The sequence below is a fragment of the Aristolochia californica genome, unplaced genomic scaffold (genome assembly GCF_029961685.1).
Source record: "Aristolochia californica isolate CCGP_79_NKW_82.1479 unplaced genomic scaffold, dmAriCali1.0.hap1 SCAF_16, whole genome shotgun sequence".
Classification (NCBI taxonomy): Eukaryota; Viridiplantae; Streptophyta; class Magnoliopsida; order Piperales; family Aristolochiaceae; genus Aristolochia; species Aristolochia californica.
In genome coordinates this window covers 21372997-21392139 of record NW_027181837.1, presented here as the reverse complement: position 1 = coordinate 21392139, position 19143 = coordinate 21372997, and the positions used below count along the sequence as shown (strand labels likewise).

General features: G+C 36.3%; 2 protein-coding genes across 2 annotated transcripts; both read right to left on the bottom strand.

Moving 5' to 3' along the window:
• Nucleotides 1-1209: 1209 nt before the first annotated feature.
• Nucleotides 1210-7304, bottom strand: LOC137952834 (probable potassium transporter 13). Its single transcript, XM_068799909.1, has 9 exons — nucleotides 7021-7304; nucleotides 5336-5570; nucleotides 5004-5252; nucleotides 4517-4567; nucleotides 3993-4253; nucleotides 3860-3912; nucleotides 3260-3374; nucleotides 2874-3128; nucleotides 1210-2401 (listed from the first exon to the last, which is right to left on the bottom strand). Exons 1-9 carry the CDS (start codon nucleotides 7063-7065, stop codon nucleotides 1431-1433), a joined length of 2235 nt encoding a protein of 744 aa, XP_068656010.1. The 5' UTR covers nucleotides 7066-7304; the 3' UTR covers nucleotides 1210-1430.
• A 5519-nt stretch (nucleotides 7305-12823) lies between these two features.
• LOC137952728 (protein MICRORCHIDIA 7-like) lies at nucleotides 12824-18959 on the bottom strand. Its single transcript, XM_068799786.1, has 19 exons — nucleotides 18776-18959; nucleotides 18444-18518; nucleotides 18058-18171; nucleotides 17873-17965; nucleotides 17654-17738; nucleotides 17445-17520; nucleotides 16983-17111; nucleotides 16710-16808; nucleotides 16433-16534; nucleotides 15744-15905; nucleotides 15556-15651; nucleotides 15358-15409; nucleotides 15162-15273; nucleotides 15005-15054; nucleotides 14570-14910; nucleotides 14359-14481; nucleotides 13933-14002; nucleotides 13075-13130; nucleotides 12824-12940 (listed from the first exon to the last, which is right to left on the bottom strand). The coding sequence occupies exons 3-19, from the start codon at nucleotides 18101-18103 to the stop codon at nucleotides 12824-12826; spliced, it is 1809 nt and encodes a 602-aa protein (XP_068655887.1). The 5' UTR covers nucleotides 18104-18171; nucleotides 18444-18518; nucleotides 18776-18959.
• Between the last annotated feature and the right edge of the window lie 184 nt (nucleotides 18960-19143).

The following is a 19143-nucleotide window of genomic DNA, read 5'->3' as shown; positions in this document are numbered from 1 at the left end:
AATGCATTTGCCAATGTTGAAACCGAGGAAGAAGATCGATCAGTGTGTATCTGATGTCATTAGTATGCAATTTTTCCAATTTGCTGACTGGTAATTTCCTTGTTTGATTTCACGGCCTTCACCTTTATCTTTTTCCTCTGGGAGAATCAAAGAACATGTAATGGCGTAGATCAGTGTGGTACCAAGAAATTGGACAAATGTACATGAATCGTCGCGTAGGGAAGGGATCAAAATCCGAATCCTACATCTGCCCTGATTCGACCTCATTTCGAATCTTTCTAATTTCGAAGAGCTAACATATCTCAAAGTGGACCCCATCAACAGAACATCCCAACCGTTAATGGAGAAAGGAGATCACTTTGGTCTCTGACGTCCCCAGTCCAACGCAGTCGTCCCAAAAGTATCCGTTACGCTTATGTACTCATCGATGAGCGGACCGTTGAAGCAGAACCTGCGAGATGGAGCGATTCTTCCCGAAAAGTAGAACCTGCAACTATTTAAAACCCCAATTCGCAGTCATTTCTCTATCAATCCCGATTCTTCTGAGTTTTCTCTTCTCCAAGCGAGTGGAATTCTGTCTTCGTCTTCTCTTCCCCTACTTCCTGACATCCCCATCCCATCCTTCAGCCTGAAACGACGAACAATTCTTCTCCCTTTTTCTCTCAAGTCTTATATAACCAGGTGAACGCCGAGAAATTTCCGTTTCGTGTGAAATGGGTTTCGTTTTGGTCATCTCCCTCCCTTTGATTCTTCTTGTTCTACTAATCGGTTTTGGGTGTTATTTTCTGGGAAGAGCACGTGGAAGACATGACATCCGCACCGCTCCACAGGTTTTCGGGACGCCGATTCCGCCGCCTGGAGTGCAACCCGTCTCTCACTCATCGCCACCCCAAGAAAAAATGAAGGAAGAGCAGTCGATGGTTTGAGGGGAATGAACGAAGAGGATCAAACACCATGCTTGCGTACAGAGAAACTGTTGTGTGAAGATTAGATGTGTTAATCCTTCATTTTCCCTTCTTCTCATTCTCTTGAGTGGGGGTGGGGATGGAGTTGCATTTATGTAGTGTGTGAAATTATTTTGATGTGTAAATCCTTTCAATAATGAATTCATTCTTTGAACATCTGCGTCGCTTTGATTCACGATTGCGGTGGATGGAACGATTACACTGAGAGAGAGAGAAAACAAAAAGAGCTAAATTATACCCCATTTCTTTACAAATTACAGATTATATAATATATACAAAAAAAGTGAAAACTATCGGCGAAGAATACACAGGACATCTTCTAGTTAGTACCAAAATTAAAATCAGGTTGTATATGAATTATTTACCTCCTTTAATCGCGCTCAGTATAAAAAGATCCGGGGTTTGCTCCTCATCCAGGAATCCTAGGCATCACCTTTAGAAATTAAAACTCGTCATGACTCTAGTTTATAAAGGGTAGACCATGCCTACCTCAATCAATGAGGCATATGGTATACCTAGAGCAACTGCAGGCCCCCGGCAATTCCGACGGAGGAAACTGTACACCATATCAATGGCAAACTTCTTCAACAATGATGAAGTTTCCCTTGCACTAACACAAGTATTCCCCATCATGTATGCTACCCCAGCTTCCTTCGCCTCTGCCAAATCCTTCACTTCTTCTTTCACTCCCAAATCTTTAAATCTCACTTTCTTACGACGACCAGCTACACTAGCATCCTTAAGCAAGACTGGCCCCACAGCCTCTTCAATAGGCCCTGATGGTGTCCCAATCACTGAAAATTTTTCACAAGCACCACCTCCCTCACTTTCCTGTTGCAAGAACTCCCCCACTTTCATTATTATCTGGTTCTCAAAGTCATAACAATCTCTTCGGGCATCTTTGTATCCATACCTTACAATGCAACGGAAGAGCCTCGACTCTGGAGGACCTACACGACCTATCAAAACACGTTCAGATACAGGGACTCTAGGGACTGTTAGGGATTGAAGGGAGACAAAGATGAGGATTTTATGGAAAGCAGGAAAGTTGGTGATAAAATGAGCGAACATTGGTGGGACCCCTGAGACAACATTTGTGTAGATAAGCCCTATTCCGGGAACCCTCACTATCCCCAGGCTAGGTCCCATGCTTAAAAGCCTGTCTATGCACAACTTATTCTGTGATTCATATAACTCCTTTCTTGAAGTACCATAGTGCCATATGAACATTACTGACAAAACAACTAGGGAGAAGATAAGGGGCACCCAACCTCCTTTGGGAACTTTGGCAAGGGAGGCAGAGAAATAAAGGAGCTCCAACGATCCAAAGATGGAGACAAAGAGAAGGGCAGCTAGTAGAGTTCGCTTCCATATGGTAATGATTATAAGAAACATTAAGCACGTGGTGACAAACATTACCGTAATCACTGCAAGACCTGTAGAAAAATTGGAGCCATAAGATCAGGTAACTGAAAATTGTTGTTCAAGTTCAGGAGGAAATATTGGAAAGCTACTCATAACTGGAAACTGATAACAAATAATTCAGTCATTCAAGTCACCTTGCCACCCTGATAAAGAGAAGAGATATGCTACCTAGTTATCTGACTAAATTTTGATCAACAGACCTAAACAAGTTCAAAGCAGCAATTTTTTTATTTTTTATTTTTACAAAAGCAAAACAACATTTACAAATTTTGCATTCTGGGTTCCTAAAATTAAAGGCTAACAATAATCTAGACATTAATCAAACATCCAGCCCAGCACCCAGAATGGCAAAACCTAGTGCAATCAAAAGTAACAAAAATTGTCAAAGGCTTGTTTAGGATCTTACACTAAACATGACCCACAACTTGCATGAACAACTAGAAGGAAAGTATTTTCATGAAATGAGAGTTGGAAAGTACATACCATAAGCATTTCCAATCAAGTGTGTGTCTCTAAATCCAACTACAACAGCAAGACACAGGACCATCAGTATCCAGTTCACCTCTGGAATATATATCTGCCCATGAACTTGGCTTGAGGTATGAACAATTTTCACACGGGGAAAACACCTCAATGCCCTGCATTGACTGATAATGGAGAAGGTAGCTGAAATTATGGCTTGGCTTGCAACAATTGTAGCCAATGTTGCAACTACAAAAACTGGCCAAAAGAAGTGCTCTACAAGGAGAAAAAAATAAATCCAACACAATCAGTCCTAATGAAGAAGTGTGTTAATATAAATGTAGATGGTCAAATTTTTATTATACAAATAATTCAAACTGATTTATATATGACATGCAACGTATTACCTGGGATGGCTCTATAGAAACTCCTCTGGAGATCTTTTTTGTTCTTAGAGAGATAGGCAGCTTCACCCATGTAGGCCAGAACAAGAGCAGGATAAACAAATGCAGTAAATGCTATCTGTCATAACAAGATAATGCATATCCATACATCAACATTATGAAAATAGCAATATTAACAGTGACTCCAAGATTTTAGATGGAATGGAGGTAATTAAAACATCTGATCTAGCCAGCCACAGAAAAATATTATCAGTTTGTTCTTAGACAGGAAAAGCACTTCTAATTCCTTGGTTAAATGAACAAAGAGTACAGTTCATCCCCTATATATGTTGTTTTTGGTATTGATTGCCCTAGACTTAATTTATCAAATACATATCCAGCAACAAGAAAAAATTGTAAGTTCCGTGGTAACCAAATTACTAGATGTATTGCAGAGATCCCTGTTCAGCATAATAAAAATCCAAGGATCGTGCTCCAGTAAAACAGAAATAGGAAGCCTGACCTTAGAATGAAAGGCGTCTAAAACATTGAAAGCTCCTAGTGCCCACTATTCCTTATTTTGAAATCAAAGGAAGCTCCCATGGAAATGGAAAGAAGCCTTACCCGGATAGAGCGTCGAGAGAAATGCCCTAGGTCAGCAAACATTGCCTCACCACCTGGTCAAATTGGCCTGTGTAAGCTGCAGCATTTTGTATGAAATAAAGAATGCGCTCCAAAAGAAACAAACGAAGCAAACCTGTCACACAAAGCACAATGCTTCCAAGAGATATCCATCCATCTTTTCCAGCTTTCTTGAAAAAAACATATGCATAATAGGGCGACAAAGCATAGACTATTCTTGGATTCCACTGGATTGTATTATAAATTCCAAGCATACTAATGCAGAGAAGCCATAATATCAAAACAGGAGCAAAAAGGAAGCCAATCCTGTGTGTTCCAAAATGTTGAAGAGCAAAGAGCCCCAACAAGATTATACAGGCAGTAAATACCACATAACCTGCAGATATTCAAGAGATAGATTAAACACCATGATAACAAAAACAACAAAATGAAAGGTTAAACACCCTGACGAACAAAAGGTTTAGTGATTTTAAACACAAGGAGATGTCATCAATAATTTCAAAAGAATCACTTTTTTCCCAGAATTTGTGGGCTTCTGTCAATCTACAAGCAGACTGACCAAAACCACCCACAAAGCAAGATTTGGAGGATTTGCATGTTTAGCTACATAGAATAGCAGAAGACTTTGATTTTACTTACTCTCATGAAGATGCGGAATCTTGACCTGGACACCTGAAACTGCAGACAAAACTGGGACCAAAAAGAGAAGAAATCAGCATGTTTCCTACAAAAGTAGAGTCAATCATAGAAGCTTATATTTGGTCAAAGTGACACTATCCAGTCTTTAGTAAATATCCCAGGAGATGAATCGGAGAGGAATCTCAGAAATTTCCCTCAAAATTAGCAGCAAATCATGATTGTCAATCATTCATAACTATTATACCACTTTGAACTTAATCTTTGTTTCATGAAAAAAAAAGAACGAAAAAAGAGGGAGGACAAACTTCACAAAAGATTGAAGGCTTAGCAGATGCTCACAAAAGATTGTTGGCTTAGAAAAAACTTCACAACCAACTGGATTTGATACTGTATTATTACTTAAACAAGAAACAAGAGAATATCTCAAGTCATTTGTATTGAACCCCGCGTGACAACCAAATAATCCAGTTTTAGATAGAAGCCATACCTGACATTGCTGGGGTTAGGACCCCATCACCAATTACCATGCTAGTCCCAAGAAGCACAACTAGCAGAAGCACAATACGAGAGCTACGATGTTTCTCAAAGAATTCCTTCAACATCAAACTGGTCCTTGTCTCCTTAAATGAAGAACACGAGGCATAAGTCGACAGCTGCTCATGTATTGCATGGGTCGTATTCAAAAGACCCATTTTTGAGTTTCGGCAAAGTAGTGAATATAAAGCAAATGTGCCACCTGGAGAAGTTGAAGCCTTCATTGGAAGTTGGATAGAAAACAACATAGTGGAACACCAGTATTAAGAGATGTTAGTTACACACCTTCACCATTGTCATCTGCTCCCAATACAAAAACAATGTATTTGCACAGAGGTATGAGAGTCAGAGTCCAGAAAATCAAAGAAAGCACCCCCAGTATTATGTCATCATCATCCTCGAGAAGTTGCAATCTCCCAGAGAAAGTGGTTGTAAAGACGTAGATGGGGGAGATGGTCAAGTCACCATAGACAATTCCAAAGCTCTGTAAAGCCAGGGATAGAGTTGTTCTGTATGCTTTCTGCCACTCAATAAGACCAAACAAATGAATCACATACTTAGCTAAGTAAGACAAGATGAGAAACGTATCAAAACCACAGAGGCCTTAGAAAAGCCCGCCAAGTTCCAACTCAAAAACGTTAAACTTAAAGAGTAAATTACATGGAGAAAAGCCGTCTCAGACTTTGCCTTTTAAAGATTCAGTACCATGCTGTACAAACCCTGACAGGAATATTCAGTCTCAAGGACATAGTGAAAACGACTACAAAAATAATTTAAAAAGTCAACTCAAAATTCAAGGAAAGAATGGAGCAGGACATGAGAGAAGAACACAAACGGCAAAAAAATAGCTGCAACTGGGCCATTTATAGAAAAATTTCTATTAGAAAACCATTTCTAAAGAAGGAAGCAGAGACCAAAATTATTGAACAAAATTTTTTTCCGTGATAAAATATCATCAACTTAAACAGAAAGGCAAAACAAAATGTAAAGCTAAAAAATAGTTGTAACACACGCTTTGAGGTGTAACTGCAACGCGCAACCTGTACGAACGTACACTCCAAGCTCCATAGAGGAGATAGAATAATTCAGATTCGATCAAGAACTGAACGAGAGAAAAGAAACAAGGCTTTTACAAAGTAACTCCAAAATGAAATAAAAGAGCGTACAAGATGAATCAACTAATGATTACTAACACGTGCAAAAAAATCGACAACATCCAGTTACATTCAGGCGTAGTCTTTGGTATAGAAAGATGTCTCAACTGAGTACTAAGACAAAAAGAAATGTTTGAATTTCGTCAAAAATAACTCACATAAGTGACAAGAAATTGAGACGATCCAGATATTACTCATTTTAAATTCAATACAACAATTCCAGGTAACGAGTAAATCGACAAGTTTAGCCAATTTAATTAACAAAACACCAGATGTACTTTCTGGGAACCATGAGAAAAACAAAATTCATCTAAAACCAAATTAGCAAACATTGAAAGCATTGAAATAGAAGAATGCAAAAAACTGCACGCTGTACGAAATGGTCGGAATAAGAGAAAGAAAATAAAAAGTGAAACACGATCAGTGGGCATGAGTCAACAGCAAAACACTTAAACGAATGCGAAATCAATTATAAAAATAGCAAAAAAAAAAAAAACGAAGAATACATTCAAAGAACAAAAAAGCTCGCAAGGAAACCAATCGGTAAACATAACACGTCTCGACCAAAATCTCCTTCAGCGTCAAAGACGTCAAAATGGAGTGGTCAAACAAGTCAAACGAAGAGACGTTTCCTCTTCAAACGATTCTCAAACAAATCTTTAACCACGCCAGAGGATAACACAAAGCTCGAAACACAAACACACTCTAAAATCACATAATCCAAAAAAAAAAAAAAAAAATCTAGAGGCGAGAGCAGCAATTCGAGCAAACGAAACAAACACATAAAACAAAAGTTAGCACAGTAACCAAACTCACCAGATTCCGAAACCCTCCCGGATGCGAACCAGATTCCAGATCCATCACTCGTCACCTCCTCACCACTGGTTCGTATCTCCAATTCTCTCTTTCCTAAAAGCGAACTTTCTGACCCAGCAGTGAACAGAGTCACCAGTGACGCTTCGACGGCGATCCTAATCCAGCAGAGGGCGGATTCCGAGCAAAAAAAACTTTCAAAAATGCTCCACAGATTTTCTCCACTCCGCAGCAGCACGGTGACCTTCCGGATCGGGACATGAGCGAGAGAAAGCAGGGAGGAGAGAGCAGTTATCGACAACGTGTCGAGGAAGTACAAAATGGGAAGATTTACTGAGGGCGCCAAAACTTCTCTAGGGTTTTTATAACATTTTAAATTTTCTTTTTCTATTGAATTCAGGAGTAAAAAGAAAAAAATAAAGAGCTTAATTGCGTCCACACGCCTGAAATATGATATATTTATTCCCATACCCCCCATTCTTAGATTTTATCTATGTACCTCCTGTTCTCTACCACAAAACCAAAAACTAATTTTTTAAATTGAATTTTGGTCTCTAATTATAATACACAAAAAGATTAAAAAAAAAATCTAATGAGTCGTGTTGAGCCCTTATTTATGAGCTAAGTGAGGGATTGATTGGCTATTAAGTGATAGGTGAGGGTGTAAAAGCAATTAACGGAAAAAAAAAGAGCCTGATAGATGGGGACGACTCATGGGAAAGCAGAGAAAGGCTATTGAGGACTTTCAGGTTACCGAAACGATCGTGCGCTTATCTAGTGGGTCGCGTACCACGCCGAAAATTTAGAAAGGGGGGTCGTCACACGTGGAGAACATTTAATGCAAATGCGTTGGCCCGGAGGATCTGTTTAGTCGGCTTTGCCAAACGGGACGGCGGCTGGAGAAACGCCGTTCACATGTCACATCTGTGGACTTTGGACTTTGAACGTAACCGGACTCTTTTGTTGTTATTCTGAATATTGGGCGCCCTCACTGATGTGAAAAACGGAACGGAAAGGGGTGTTCCGTTCCCACTGCTTGACTCGCCTCTTCTCACATCTGGGTTGACCAGGGAAGATCACGGGTTAACTCAACGAGTTTGGACTCACTCGTCTTCATGAGGTCTAAATTTAGAAGGTGCAATGGATGGTACAAATAGAAGTGCATGTTACAAAAACCCGAGATGAGATCGAAGAAACCCTGATCGTTTATGATTTTGGATACAAGAATTTTTTTTTTAATTTAAGAAATATTAGATGAGAAGAGTTAATTAATGTTTAAAATATTTGTAAAGGGGTAAGAATGAAATAACAATTTAAAATTTATAAACATGAGTCTTAGCTTGATTCATTCAATTGATTTTTTCCTATTGATATATATAGATTTGCCACATTTTCATATTATAATCTCATTCAATTTAAAATTCTATGTTATAAACGTAAGAAATTGTTGTTTGTTATATTGAACCATGATTTTTCATTGAATTAGAGTCGTATATATAGAGATTTATAACAAGAATCACCTAAACAGAATGGTGATTGAGAGGAGTCTTGTTCTTGTGGAAGACTCAACTAATTAGCTATTATAAGTGAACACAAATTTACACAAAGTCAAAGAAGTTCATCTACTCTTTAATAGATGAGTTAAAATAGAGATTTTTTATGTCTTTCTTAACATTTCAACTTTTAGCGTTATTTTGACTTAAAACAATTTAGAAAGAAAGTAAGAAAATGATAGATAAGAATGCCATTTTCATAGATGAGTGTGTAAGCAATTCCCATGGAAGTACAGCCTCCACATACAAAAGATTGGACCACCCTAAAAGGAAGATAGCACACACATGAGTGGAATATGAGAATGGTTTGTAAGTATGTTTGGTCATTTTCCAAGAGGTATTGATAAAAAGGCGACTAAAGGGTTTCTTTGAGAGAAAAAATGAAAGTGTTTTTTTTTTTTTTTTTTTTGCATTTTGCATTTTGCATTTTGCTCTAAATTACCTAAAAATGCTCTTAAAACTTATGCAGTACCTTCAGGTTTAATCAGGATCAGAACCAAGTATTCAGAACACATATAAGCCTCCCAAACTTAAAAACAGAAAAAAGAAAAGGAGTATCCAACAATGACCCATCAAACCCTGCCTCACATCAACATTAATCTTCCATAAGCATTATGAAAAAATGAATATACAAATCCATTTCAAAGAGTATTAAATAGGTATGTCAGTACCATCATAAAATATTCGACAACCAGGCATTAGAAACTAATTGTTCTAGTGCAGTTGATTAACCTTCTATTATTCCTAGAGGCAATGACCTTTTGGGGGACAATGAGACATTGAGAATCTAAGTTTAGACTTCACAAAGCCAAAAATTATGATAATACTCCTCACATATGCCTTCCAAGTTCTATGCTTAAACCAAAAATTATTCATGTCACTGTCTGAAGCATGGAGACTCTTCAAATATCTATAGGTGACCAGGTACACAAAACAGTACAACCCCACAATCCTTAGATGAGAAAAAATGTAGTATCTAGCTCCAAAAAGAATGTACCAAAGAGACATCTAAGAGAGAGGGGTATGGAGAGAAGAGAGAGAGAGAGAGTAGCCATTTCAAGCTCCAAAGTCAAAACACTTTTTCCACCAATAAATTCTCAGACACTAAAATAGATGTCATAGAACTTAAAAATAGAAGGAATAGTTTATAACAACATAACAATAATCAAGATGTGTATAAAGTTAACTGCTTCAGAAGGCACCACATCAAATATATCTTATATATATTTCAGAGGGTTTGTAGGGTGATTTGTATCTATGTGACTCTAATGGCTTCCTATATAATCACTGCATGATACCCCTTTTATGTAGTGCTTCCCTATAGCATGAAAGCACCCATGCTTTGTACCATAGATTTGTTTAGAGGTGTATATGTGTAACTCTTTACAAACTTATCTCTTTCAAGCATTTTTGCAGTTAAGTCATAGACGTAAGACTTGATCATACTGAACAGACCCATTTTTCTCCTTTAATTTTTAATGTCCACATTCAAAATTTTAACTATCAGAGTAATAACTACATAAAGTTGGAGAATACATAATTATAAATTTATAATCGATGGATATAAACAATATCGAAGTACAACCAATATAATGAAAAATACACACATATTGCACACAATCCCTGCTTCCCTTAAACAATGATCAAAATGCATTTTGTTTATTCTTATTCATCAGTTAGAAATGATCATTTTCCTACTTCAATTGATACAGTAAAAATATGCAATTCAAGTGATTAATCTACTCCAAATGGAGTTGCCCCAAGTAGCATACTAGCTTGCAAGATATATCAACAAATAAACTAAAATATTCTAGTTTATATTTTCACCTATAATGCTTTTCTATTTTGCATTTATTAACTTGTCGAAGTTAGCTTCTTCACTTATTAACTTTGTTGAAGATAGGAAAATTATGTATAAATAATACAAAGGACCCTTTACCGGGAATCAACATGTGCATGGCAGCATGAGTTCAGCAAAGATTTTTAAATAATTGCAGGGTCGGCCATGAATGGAATCCTCAGCCAGTGGTCTCTAATCCAGAAAAATATTTTACTTCAATTAAAAATAAAAATATCTTCATATTTTTTAAATTTACCAACTCTTTTAGTAAATCTGTTTCGAGTTTTTACTTACCTTGTTGGTGTCTTGCATCTGGAGGCTTCCAAGATGGAGGAAGAGGACGAAGACCAGTGAAACACATGGACAAGAAGACAGACTTAAAGCTTACAAAATCTGACAAAAGCAAACGCTTGCTATCAGATAGAGACTCCTTACAGGGAATTATATTATTCGATCGAACGCCCTCTCGTTGGCATTTTGTCGAACAGTAAGACGATGCACCCTTCTCCCCTGTTTTTTATCGGTTCAATGAAGCTCCGGGTAGTTATTTAAAGCGGAACTGAGTCGTGTTGAAAATAAGGAGGCTTCCTGTGACCTCCGAAACAACGACAGATTTAGAATCCATTTTAGCAGGCTGTGGACCTCCGAACCCACGTGGGTCGCCAAAAGTTTCGGCAAAGTGTTCATCACTTCGTCGTAAACGCCGATTCTGGGAGATTACCAGATAGTGAAGCATTAATCGGCTCGGAATGCGATGGATTCACTGGACTTGATATGGGACCTGGGTGTCTGATGTAGTTCATGCATGAGGCAGCGGATAAACACTTTTTAACAGTTGTTCGCGGTGTGCATGGATTCACCGGACAGTGGAATATGGCAACGGAGATGCGTGTCGGAATTCAACAGAATAGCAGATAAGGCTCTGAACGAGAATGAGCCATTTTTGTTCTCACTACCATTTAAGTTACTGAGATACAGCAGAGGTATTTTGTGTGCAAAGACGAACAAACTATGAGAGAAACGAGGAGCAATCAACTGACAGATTCTTACGGTGAGAAGCGGATGAAAGTTGAGGGTTTGGAAATCTTGGAGTTAATTTTGGATGATAGAAATACTTCTATTTATTCTCAATTTTAATTGATTTTTAAATAAATAAACTTTTATTATTTTTTATAAATTTTAATTAAAATTTACTACATTAATATAAATAAATATGGGCTGCACACACTAAATAAGAAATATAAAAATTATAAAGAAAGTTGAGGGTTTGGAAATCTTGGAGTTAATTTTGGATGATAGAAATACTTCCATTTATTCTCAATTTTAATTGATTTTTAAATAAATAAACTTTTATTATTTTTTATAAATTTTAATTAAAATTTACTACATTAATATAAATAAATATGGGCTACACACACTAAATAAGAAATATAAAAATTTTAAATTATAATTTTAAATACTTTTCCTCGAATGGGGATAATAAAACTACTTGATATTTTAGGAAAAATCAGAGTTTTATTAGTGGATTTTTTTTATAATTAATCAATACACAATTAATTGTCACACGTAATTACTGTATTAATGTACAATAAATACAATCATTAATTAATATAATATTTTTATTTAATTAATTAGTACATTAATATTTTAATTTTATATTAAATTACTTATTAGTGTAGTATTCATGTTTATTTTGGTTAATCTGGTGTTTAGGTATATATGTTCTATTTAAGTATATTATAACAAGTTACTCATTATCTTGTTTTGGTTATATTTCTCATTTTGGGGGACTAATACTGGAAACTGTTTTCCAGTACACTTGAACTTGTCCACACTAACACCTAACCTAAAGTTGAAATTAGTGTAAATGTTGACTCCGAAGCCCAAACTATTGCTCCGATAATATGTTAAAACAGAGGAAAATAGATAGGAGAAGAGGAAGAAGTAGGAAGAAGAGAGAGGAAGAATGGGGCGATGAAAAGCAGCATATGAAAGGTTGTTCGATTAGGGGGAAAAGTCAATCCTTAATTTTTTCTATTAACTTAAGTGAGATGGACTACAAAACATAAATGACCCTCATACATTCTTACTGTTAAATATAACATAAGAGGTATTTTGATCATTTCCTAGAGTTTGTATGCACCAATGAGATCACAAGTAGATTCAGCATGCTTGTATCAGTCTATGGTCCTATTTTCATAGTTTTTGGATATGGAGAGATAAGGAGTTTTTGTATGAGGGGTAGAGAAGTCATTTCATTCTCTACTCACTTAATAAACCCAAGATAGTAGCAACCCTTACTAAGACTAACCTATACTTTCAGAACTTGAGACAACATATGAGCTGAAACGAAGAGGAAGGACACTTGCCACAAAAGCAAGCCAATACTTTGGAACACAATTGGCGATACACCTCACTGTGCCTTGATGTAGAAGTTTTGCATACCCAATGATACATTAGCAATTGGTAATAGTTGTGACTCAATTTCTTTCCCTTCAGCATCCAAGACAACAACTAATTCATTGGTGACCTAGAAAAGATTACACAATTTTAATAATTGTCTAGAGATCTAGTGTAAAAGAAATTAATCAAGATCAATTAATTAAGAAAAATAAAAGTAAAATCACCATGTAGAATCATGATACCATAAGAGGAGATACTTACAAGTGTTCTAACAATATCCTCTCTCTTCCATCCAAGAGAATTGTAGACAATGACAACTTACAATAAAAACAACAAAAAGATGATAACCCCAATATAGAAAAACCATATCTTCTTGCCTTTAAGTAAAGAATTGCATTTGTGGTACTTACCAAATCTTTTCCATTGGCACGTTTTGCCTCTTATGCAGGACATTAGCTAATGTTTAAGAGATGATACTAAAATAAAAATTCATAGATCATTCAGAAAAGATTGGCAACTGCATGGAATTTGACAATTAGACATTTTAACCACAAAAGATTAACTGGTCTTCCTTAGCGACTCTTCTATGGCATCATAAACTTGAATATGGAAATCCACTAGCATATACAGGTTCGTTGCTATGCCACATGAGAACACTTAAGCATGTAACCAATATACATGAATGTTAAACAAGCAGATGGGGTTTGAGAAATGTGATTTCTTTGAATCACACTCTATTTTCAACTACTTTGAGGGTGTATTCTTGTTATCGATGAGAACAAAATGAACAATTAAAAAACTTCTTATTACTGAATAAGTTACAATGAGAACAATGAACAAAATTTATTGAAGTAATGATTGTACATAAAAAATAAATTTGGAGATCAAAACCGAAGGGTAGTTGCACCTTCAATATACAAAATCAATAAAAAAAATATTAACTAAAAGTTGTTGCTGACTTCACATTCTTCACAACTGTGTCGCTTTCATGGCTTGCACAACAAAAATCAAACATCGACAATTCTACACAAATGGCTGCCTTTTAAGCAAGAATTGCTCGTCTCTAGTGTTAATGCAAAAATCCTAGACGCATCCCAACTATAGTCTAATAGCTCTAACGTTCTTGTTTGATGCTATTGGAGCTTAGTCTTTCCTTCACCAACAAACCTTCTATGGTAGCAGATGTATCCTGCAAAGATATAGAAATTTGGTTAAGAAAAATTCATCAGAGCAAAATATATGCAAGACAACGTATTTTCAGATGTTGATCCTCATTTAAAAATTAAAAGGTATCCTGGTAGCACACTCTTAAGGAGTGTGAAGAGCACAATTGACATTTTAGCTACGGAAGAGGTTCTCTGGCAGCACCTCGCTATTACAACCTCCCTCGCCCGTTCAACTTACTCAGTTTACCTTATTTTTCCTCTTTTGTTCATTTTCCCCTTGTGTTTCTTCTCATCGGGAGTTTTTTTAATATAATCCTTCTTTATTTGTGTCATGAAAAAAATATACATGCATGAGGAAACAGGTTCATAATTCTCTCACCTTCAATTTCTTTCTCAAAGTCTCCTCCTCCTTATCCCATCGAATATGATCTTCTGAGAATATATCAATCACAGCTTCCAGTTCTTTGCTTGCCTCCTCAAGCTTCAACTCTAATTCACATATCTGTTTATTCGTCAATAAAAGGAAGATTAGGCACAACTCCTAGTTGTGGAGAATGTAGTCATACAAAATTGAAAAGGGTTACACTTACTCGAGCCTCCAGTCGTTCATTTTTGTTTTTTAATTCAAGATTGCCTGCTGCCAACTGCAACAGACCCTGACTGGACCCATTAAGATGCAATTCTTTTTCACTGTGGGAGGGAGTTGCCTTCTCAGTTTTAAAATAGTGATATTCATCACTCTCATCCCCTGAGGAAAATGGTGAAGAATGTGGTTTTTCCCCACATTGAGTTGTCATCTTTCCATTTTCAACACCATTAGATAACTGGCCATTTACATGTTTCAAATTGCTTGCTTCGGAAGACTGACCCTTGTTAGTGTCAAGACGAGGAGCTTCAGGGCGGGACTCTGTTGTCATATACGTAGGAAGAAAAAAGTCAAAAAAGTGTCAAATTCAACTGTAGAATTTCACCAGCTTAATGTTTAGAATAAATTACTGCACATTCAACTTGGTGATCATTACCTTGCTTCTTCTGTTGCTGAGGAGCATAACCAACTTTCTCACGATTCTTACCCCTAAATGTAATGAGAACAATACCGTTATGGGTTGTAACATTTCTTTGAACGTCAGAAACACCAACCCTATTCTGCTAAGATTTGAAAAGAAAAGAAAAAGAACCAACCAGTAAGTCTTTTGCATTTGAATCAACCGCATCTCTAGTCTTTGAAGCACAATAGTGCGCTCAAAACCTTGTTTGTCATGAGCTGGTTCAATAAAGTTAGCCTCCAAGACACCTATAGAAAAAATAATGTGAACAGTTAACAATTGCTCAGTCCATTATTTAATCACAAAGAAAACAAATGTGGTTGATGAATCACCAAAAACTCCACGTCCATTACTTCCTGCAGCATTCCATACTCTCCAGAATGGCTGAAAAGAAAATTTTTAAAAAAATAATTTTCACCTTGCTAAAAATAGCAAACCAAATGGAGGGCAATACCAATCAAAACAGCACAAAAAGTACATATGGAGCAGGTAAATTGCTTCCAATTAATATAAAAAGTAGAAAAAAAAACCTTAATCAACCGATTCTTGTGATAAACATTGAATCCTTGGACATCAATATGTTCTTTGGCATCTTTCACAAATCCAATCGTCACAACAGCAACCATCTGAAGGATTTAAAAAAATAAGAAGTTAAGAGTTATAAAGTATAGAAATAGTAACAATAACATAATGAGCACAAAGGTCTAGGATGTATTACATTTGAATCCTTTGGAGGCCCATCAACACCCGATTGAGGCCTATACGTAATTTCCTGAATGTGGATCATATCATTTACAATGTTGTGATGATCAACATCTTTGCCCCGGAGAATTATTCTGAAGCCAAGTGGCAATCTAAGATAGAGAATGGACACATAACTCTGCACAAAATCAAAGTCAAATATTACCCCTAAGTAAAAACTATTACAAAAACAATTCTAAATTATGGTCAAATCATTTTTACTTTAAAATATTACCCTTAAGTAAAAACAATTACAAAGGCGATTCTAAATTTTGGTCAAATTCATTTTAACTTCTATCTTTGGAAAGGTCCTAAAATTTTGAATGCCTAACACAATTTTACCCCACTACATATCATTTTATAGTGCCAAGAAATGGTAGAGATTGAATGTATTCTTTTAGTTCCCATGAATTCAAAGATGAGGTTGCTACATTGTCTGAATTTCACAGATTTAGGGATTCTAAAGCAGCTAATACATAATAGATAGTCATAAACTGAAATAGAGACACATAAAAGGAAGCACAGAAAAACCATGAACTGAAATGGAGGCGCATAAAAGGAAGCACAGAAAATCCATGAGCTGAAATAGAGGCACATAAAAGGAATCACATAAAAGGCTAGGATGAAAAGGAAACATAAAAATCATAGTCAAGTTGTATATGATACCCTCAATGAATGTCGATAGGTAAGAAAATGCCTGGAGTTAGGAAACTGTTGTGCCATCTGTATTTTCTTTTCATCACGATTAACCCCTCTAATTTGAATATCCTGGAAAATCAATATTTCACTAGTTTTAGATCTTCAACAACCAAAAAGGATTTTTTTCTGAAAAGATGGAATTTTATTAATGAAGAGACAAAAGAAACAAGAGAACGAGGAAAGGAGAAGGTAGTTTGTTGTTGTCATATTCCCTTTTTAAAAGTGTTTGTCAGTGCACACTTACATGTGGGTCAGCACTAAAATCAAGTTCCAACTCTCTTTGGTCATCCTCCCAAAGATTGTAAATAATAATGCGAGTGCCCTGGTCTTCAATTGAATTAAACTACATATACATCATGAAATATTCTTAATACAAAAAGTAATTTACACACACATAACACACAACATTCAAACTATTAATTTATCAAAATATAATAGCTTCAATCAGACCAACATGATGCAGTTGATGCAAGATATGTAAAATTGAATAAAAAAAAGTGATAAATAAGAATACAACTTGTTGAAGAAGATCATCTTCACTATAGAAAGGAGACCACTGCACAATGGTTTCAAGATTTGTGTTCCAATTAGCTCGAGATGATCGAACCATGCTCTTCCAATCTTTTCCTTCTTTCTCATAATCAAGCTAGACATTACCAACATCATGTATGAAAATCAGTATTTGAAGTAGACAAATAACACATAGCAACAGGAAAAATTACCAATAAGGAAACATAAAGCAAACAATGAACTATACAAAAATGGCAATAAATACTTGAAAATTAAATTTTCTTGTCACTAGACAAGGATCCCACAAGTTGATTATGTAACTACTTGAAACTATTCTATCACACATGAACTTGTTTTTTTAAATATATCACACATAAATTTTATTCTTTTTTTAACACTAAAAGAATGATTTTACATGAACATAAAAATAAAAGTACTTTGCTAACCACCCCATCTAGAATATGCATACCGTTGGAACTACAATGTCTTCCTTCCCAGTGTTCCGCAAGAATGTATATGAAAGCAACCCAATGGACTGTGTAGGACTACAAATCCAAATACAATAAAAGACAAATTAGTTCATATTAACAAAAAATGTGGCCAAAGCCTGCTATTCGTTTCAAGCTAATTTTTACAAGACTAACATAGAATAAATTGTGCAAGTATACAAATCCTGACCTCTTTCCATCTTTTCCTCTGCAACGAGAAAATGTAATGACATCAGCTCCAAGCCTCATGGTACTTGTCTTAAAACCATTTCCATCTGAGTAACACATGAAAAAAACATTAAAATTAGACAAAAGAATGCTAAATGTGAAGTGTGTTGCAGTTGGGAAATACAGAAGCACACATAAACAAGTAGTTAACATATTTCTTCAAAAGGTTGTAAAGGCTCACATTGTCCAATGGTATTTGCAAATTTACTTTTAGCAGAATACCCCAAAGACATACATTGTCGCATTTTATCTGGATCCATCCCTCCTCCATTATCTGAAATATTAAATTAAGTGAACAACTTGCAAGGAATACCGACAAACTGTGCACAATAATAGAAGCATCTACAATTGAGATTAGAATCAAACCTTGAACAAATAGCATTCTACTCTTATCTTTCTTATTCCATAGCATATCTATGTTCACAAAAGAAGCTCCATTGCATACCTCATCAAGAGAGTTGTCCAACAGTTCTGCAAAGGCTCTGAAAGAAGGGTGACAACATATTTGTTTAGCAACTTTATTCAACCAGATAAGCAATATTAAACCTTACACAATCAACTTTCTTATCATAATAACAAGGATTATTTATCGATGCCCCAAGAGTTTATCTCAATAAGCTGATGTTATTTTCTTCAAACAACCATCTGTTGGCTAAGAGTATAAATGATTTTTAAGGACGAACAAGCCATACAAACTCAAAATTTTGTACACCTCCATGATTTTCTACATTACAGAAAGAATGTAGTTGTACCTCCGAGAGCCCATTTGTGACTAGTAGCATTTGAGTGTAGAAACTTAGGATGAACTCAAACATGATCTATGCCGGCTGCAAAATGAAGAAAAAACAAGCCTATGTCAACCTCTTTGACAAGCATAAAAGTAGTGCCACACTAAGCAACATGTAAATGTGCCACTTGGAATATTAAAAAGGGCATATCCTATAGAATAAGCCAGTTATGCAATCAAGATATATGAACAAGGTGAAACACCGAAAATTAACAGCAAGAGACAAACCCAACTGATTGGAAATTTTATTCACCAACCAGAAAAAAACAGACCAAAACACAAACAAACCCAACTTACCTGAAACCGAACCCGACCCGCTGTTGCCCACAGTATCCCCCTCGTAGTCACCGGCCTTCCAGAACTGCTTACAAGCCGTGGCAGGAGCGGGCAAGCATGCCTGCAGCAGAGGCGCCTCCTCAATTGGTTCCAACCCCGGCCAAGGCAACCACTCTTCCGGCGGTAGAGGATCCAAGAATCCGAGCGGCAGAATCACCGCGGCATTCTCCAACCTCTGCTTCTTATTCAAACGCTCCCTATCAGTCCCTCTACTCCTTTTACCAGACACTGCACCATTCTCCTTCCCATCCTCCACATCGCTGTCGCTCTCGTCGGTACTGTCGTGACCAATGACACCGATTGGCAGCGGCTCGAACAACTTCCTCTCC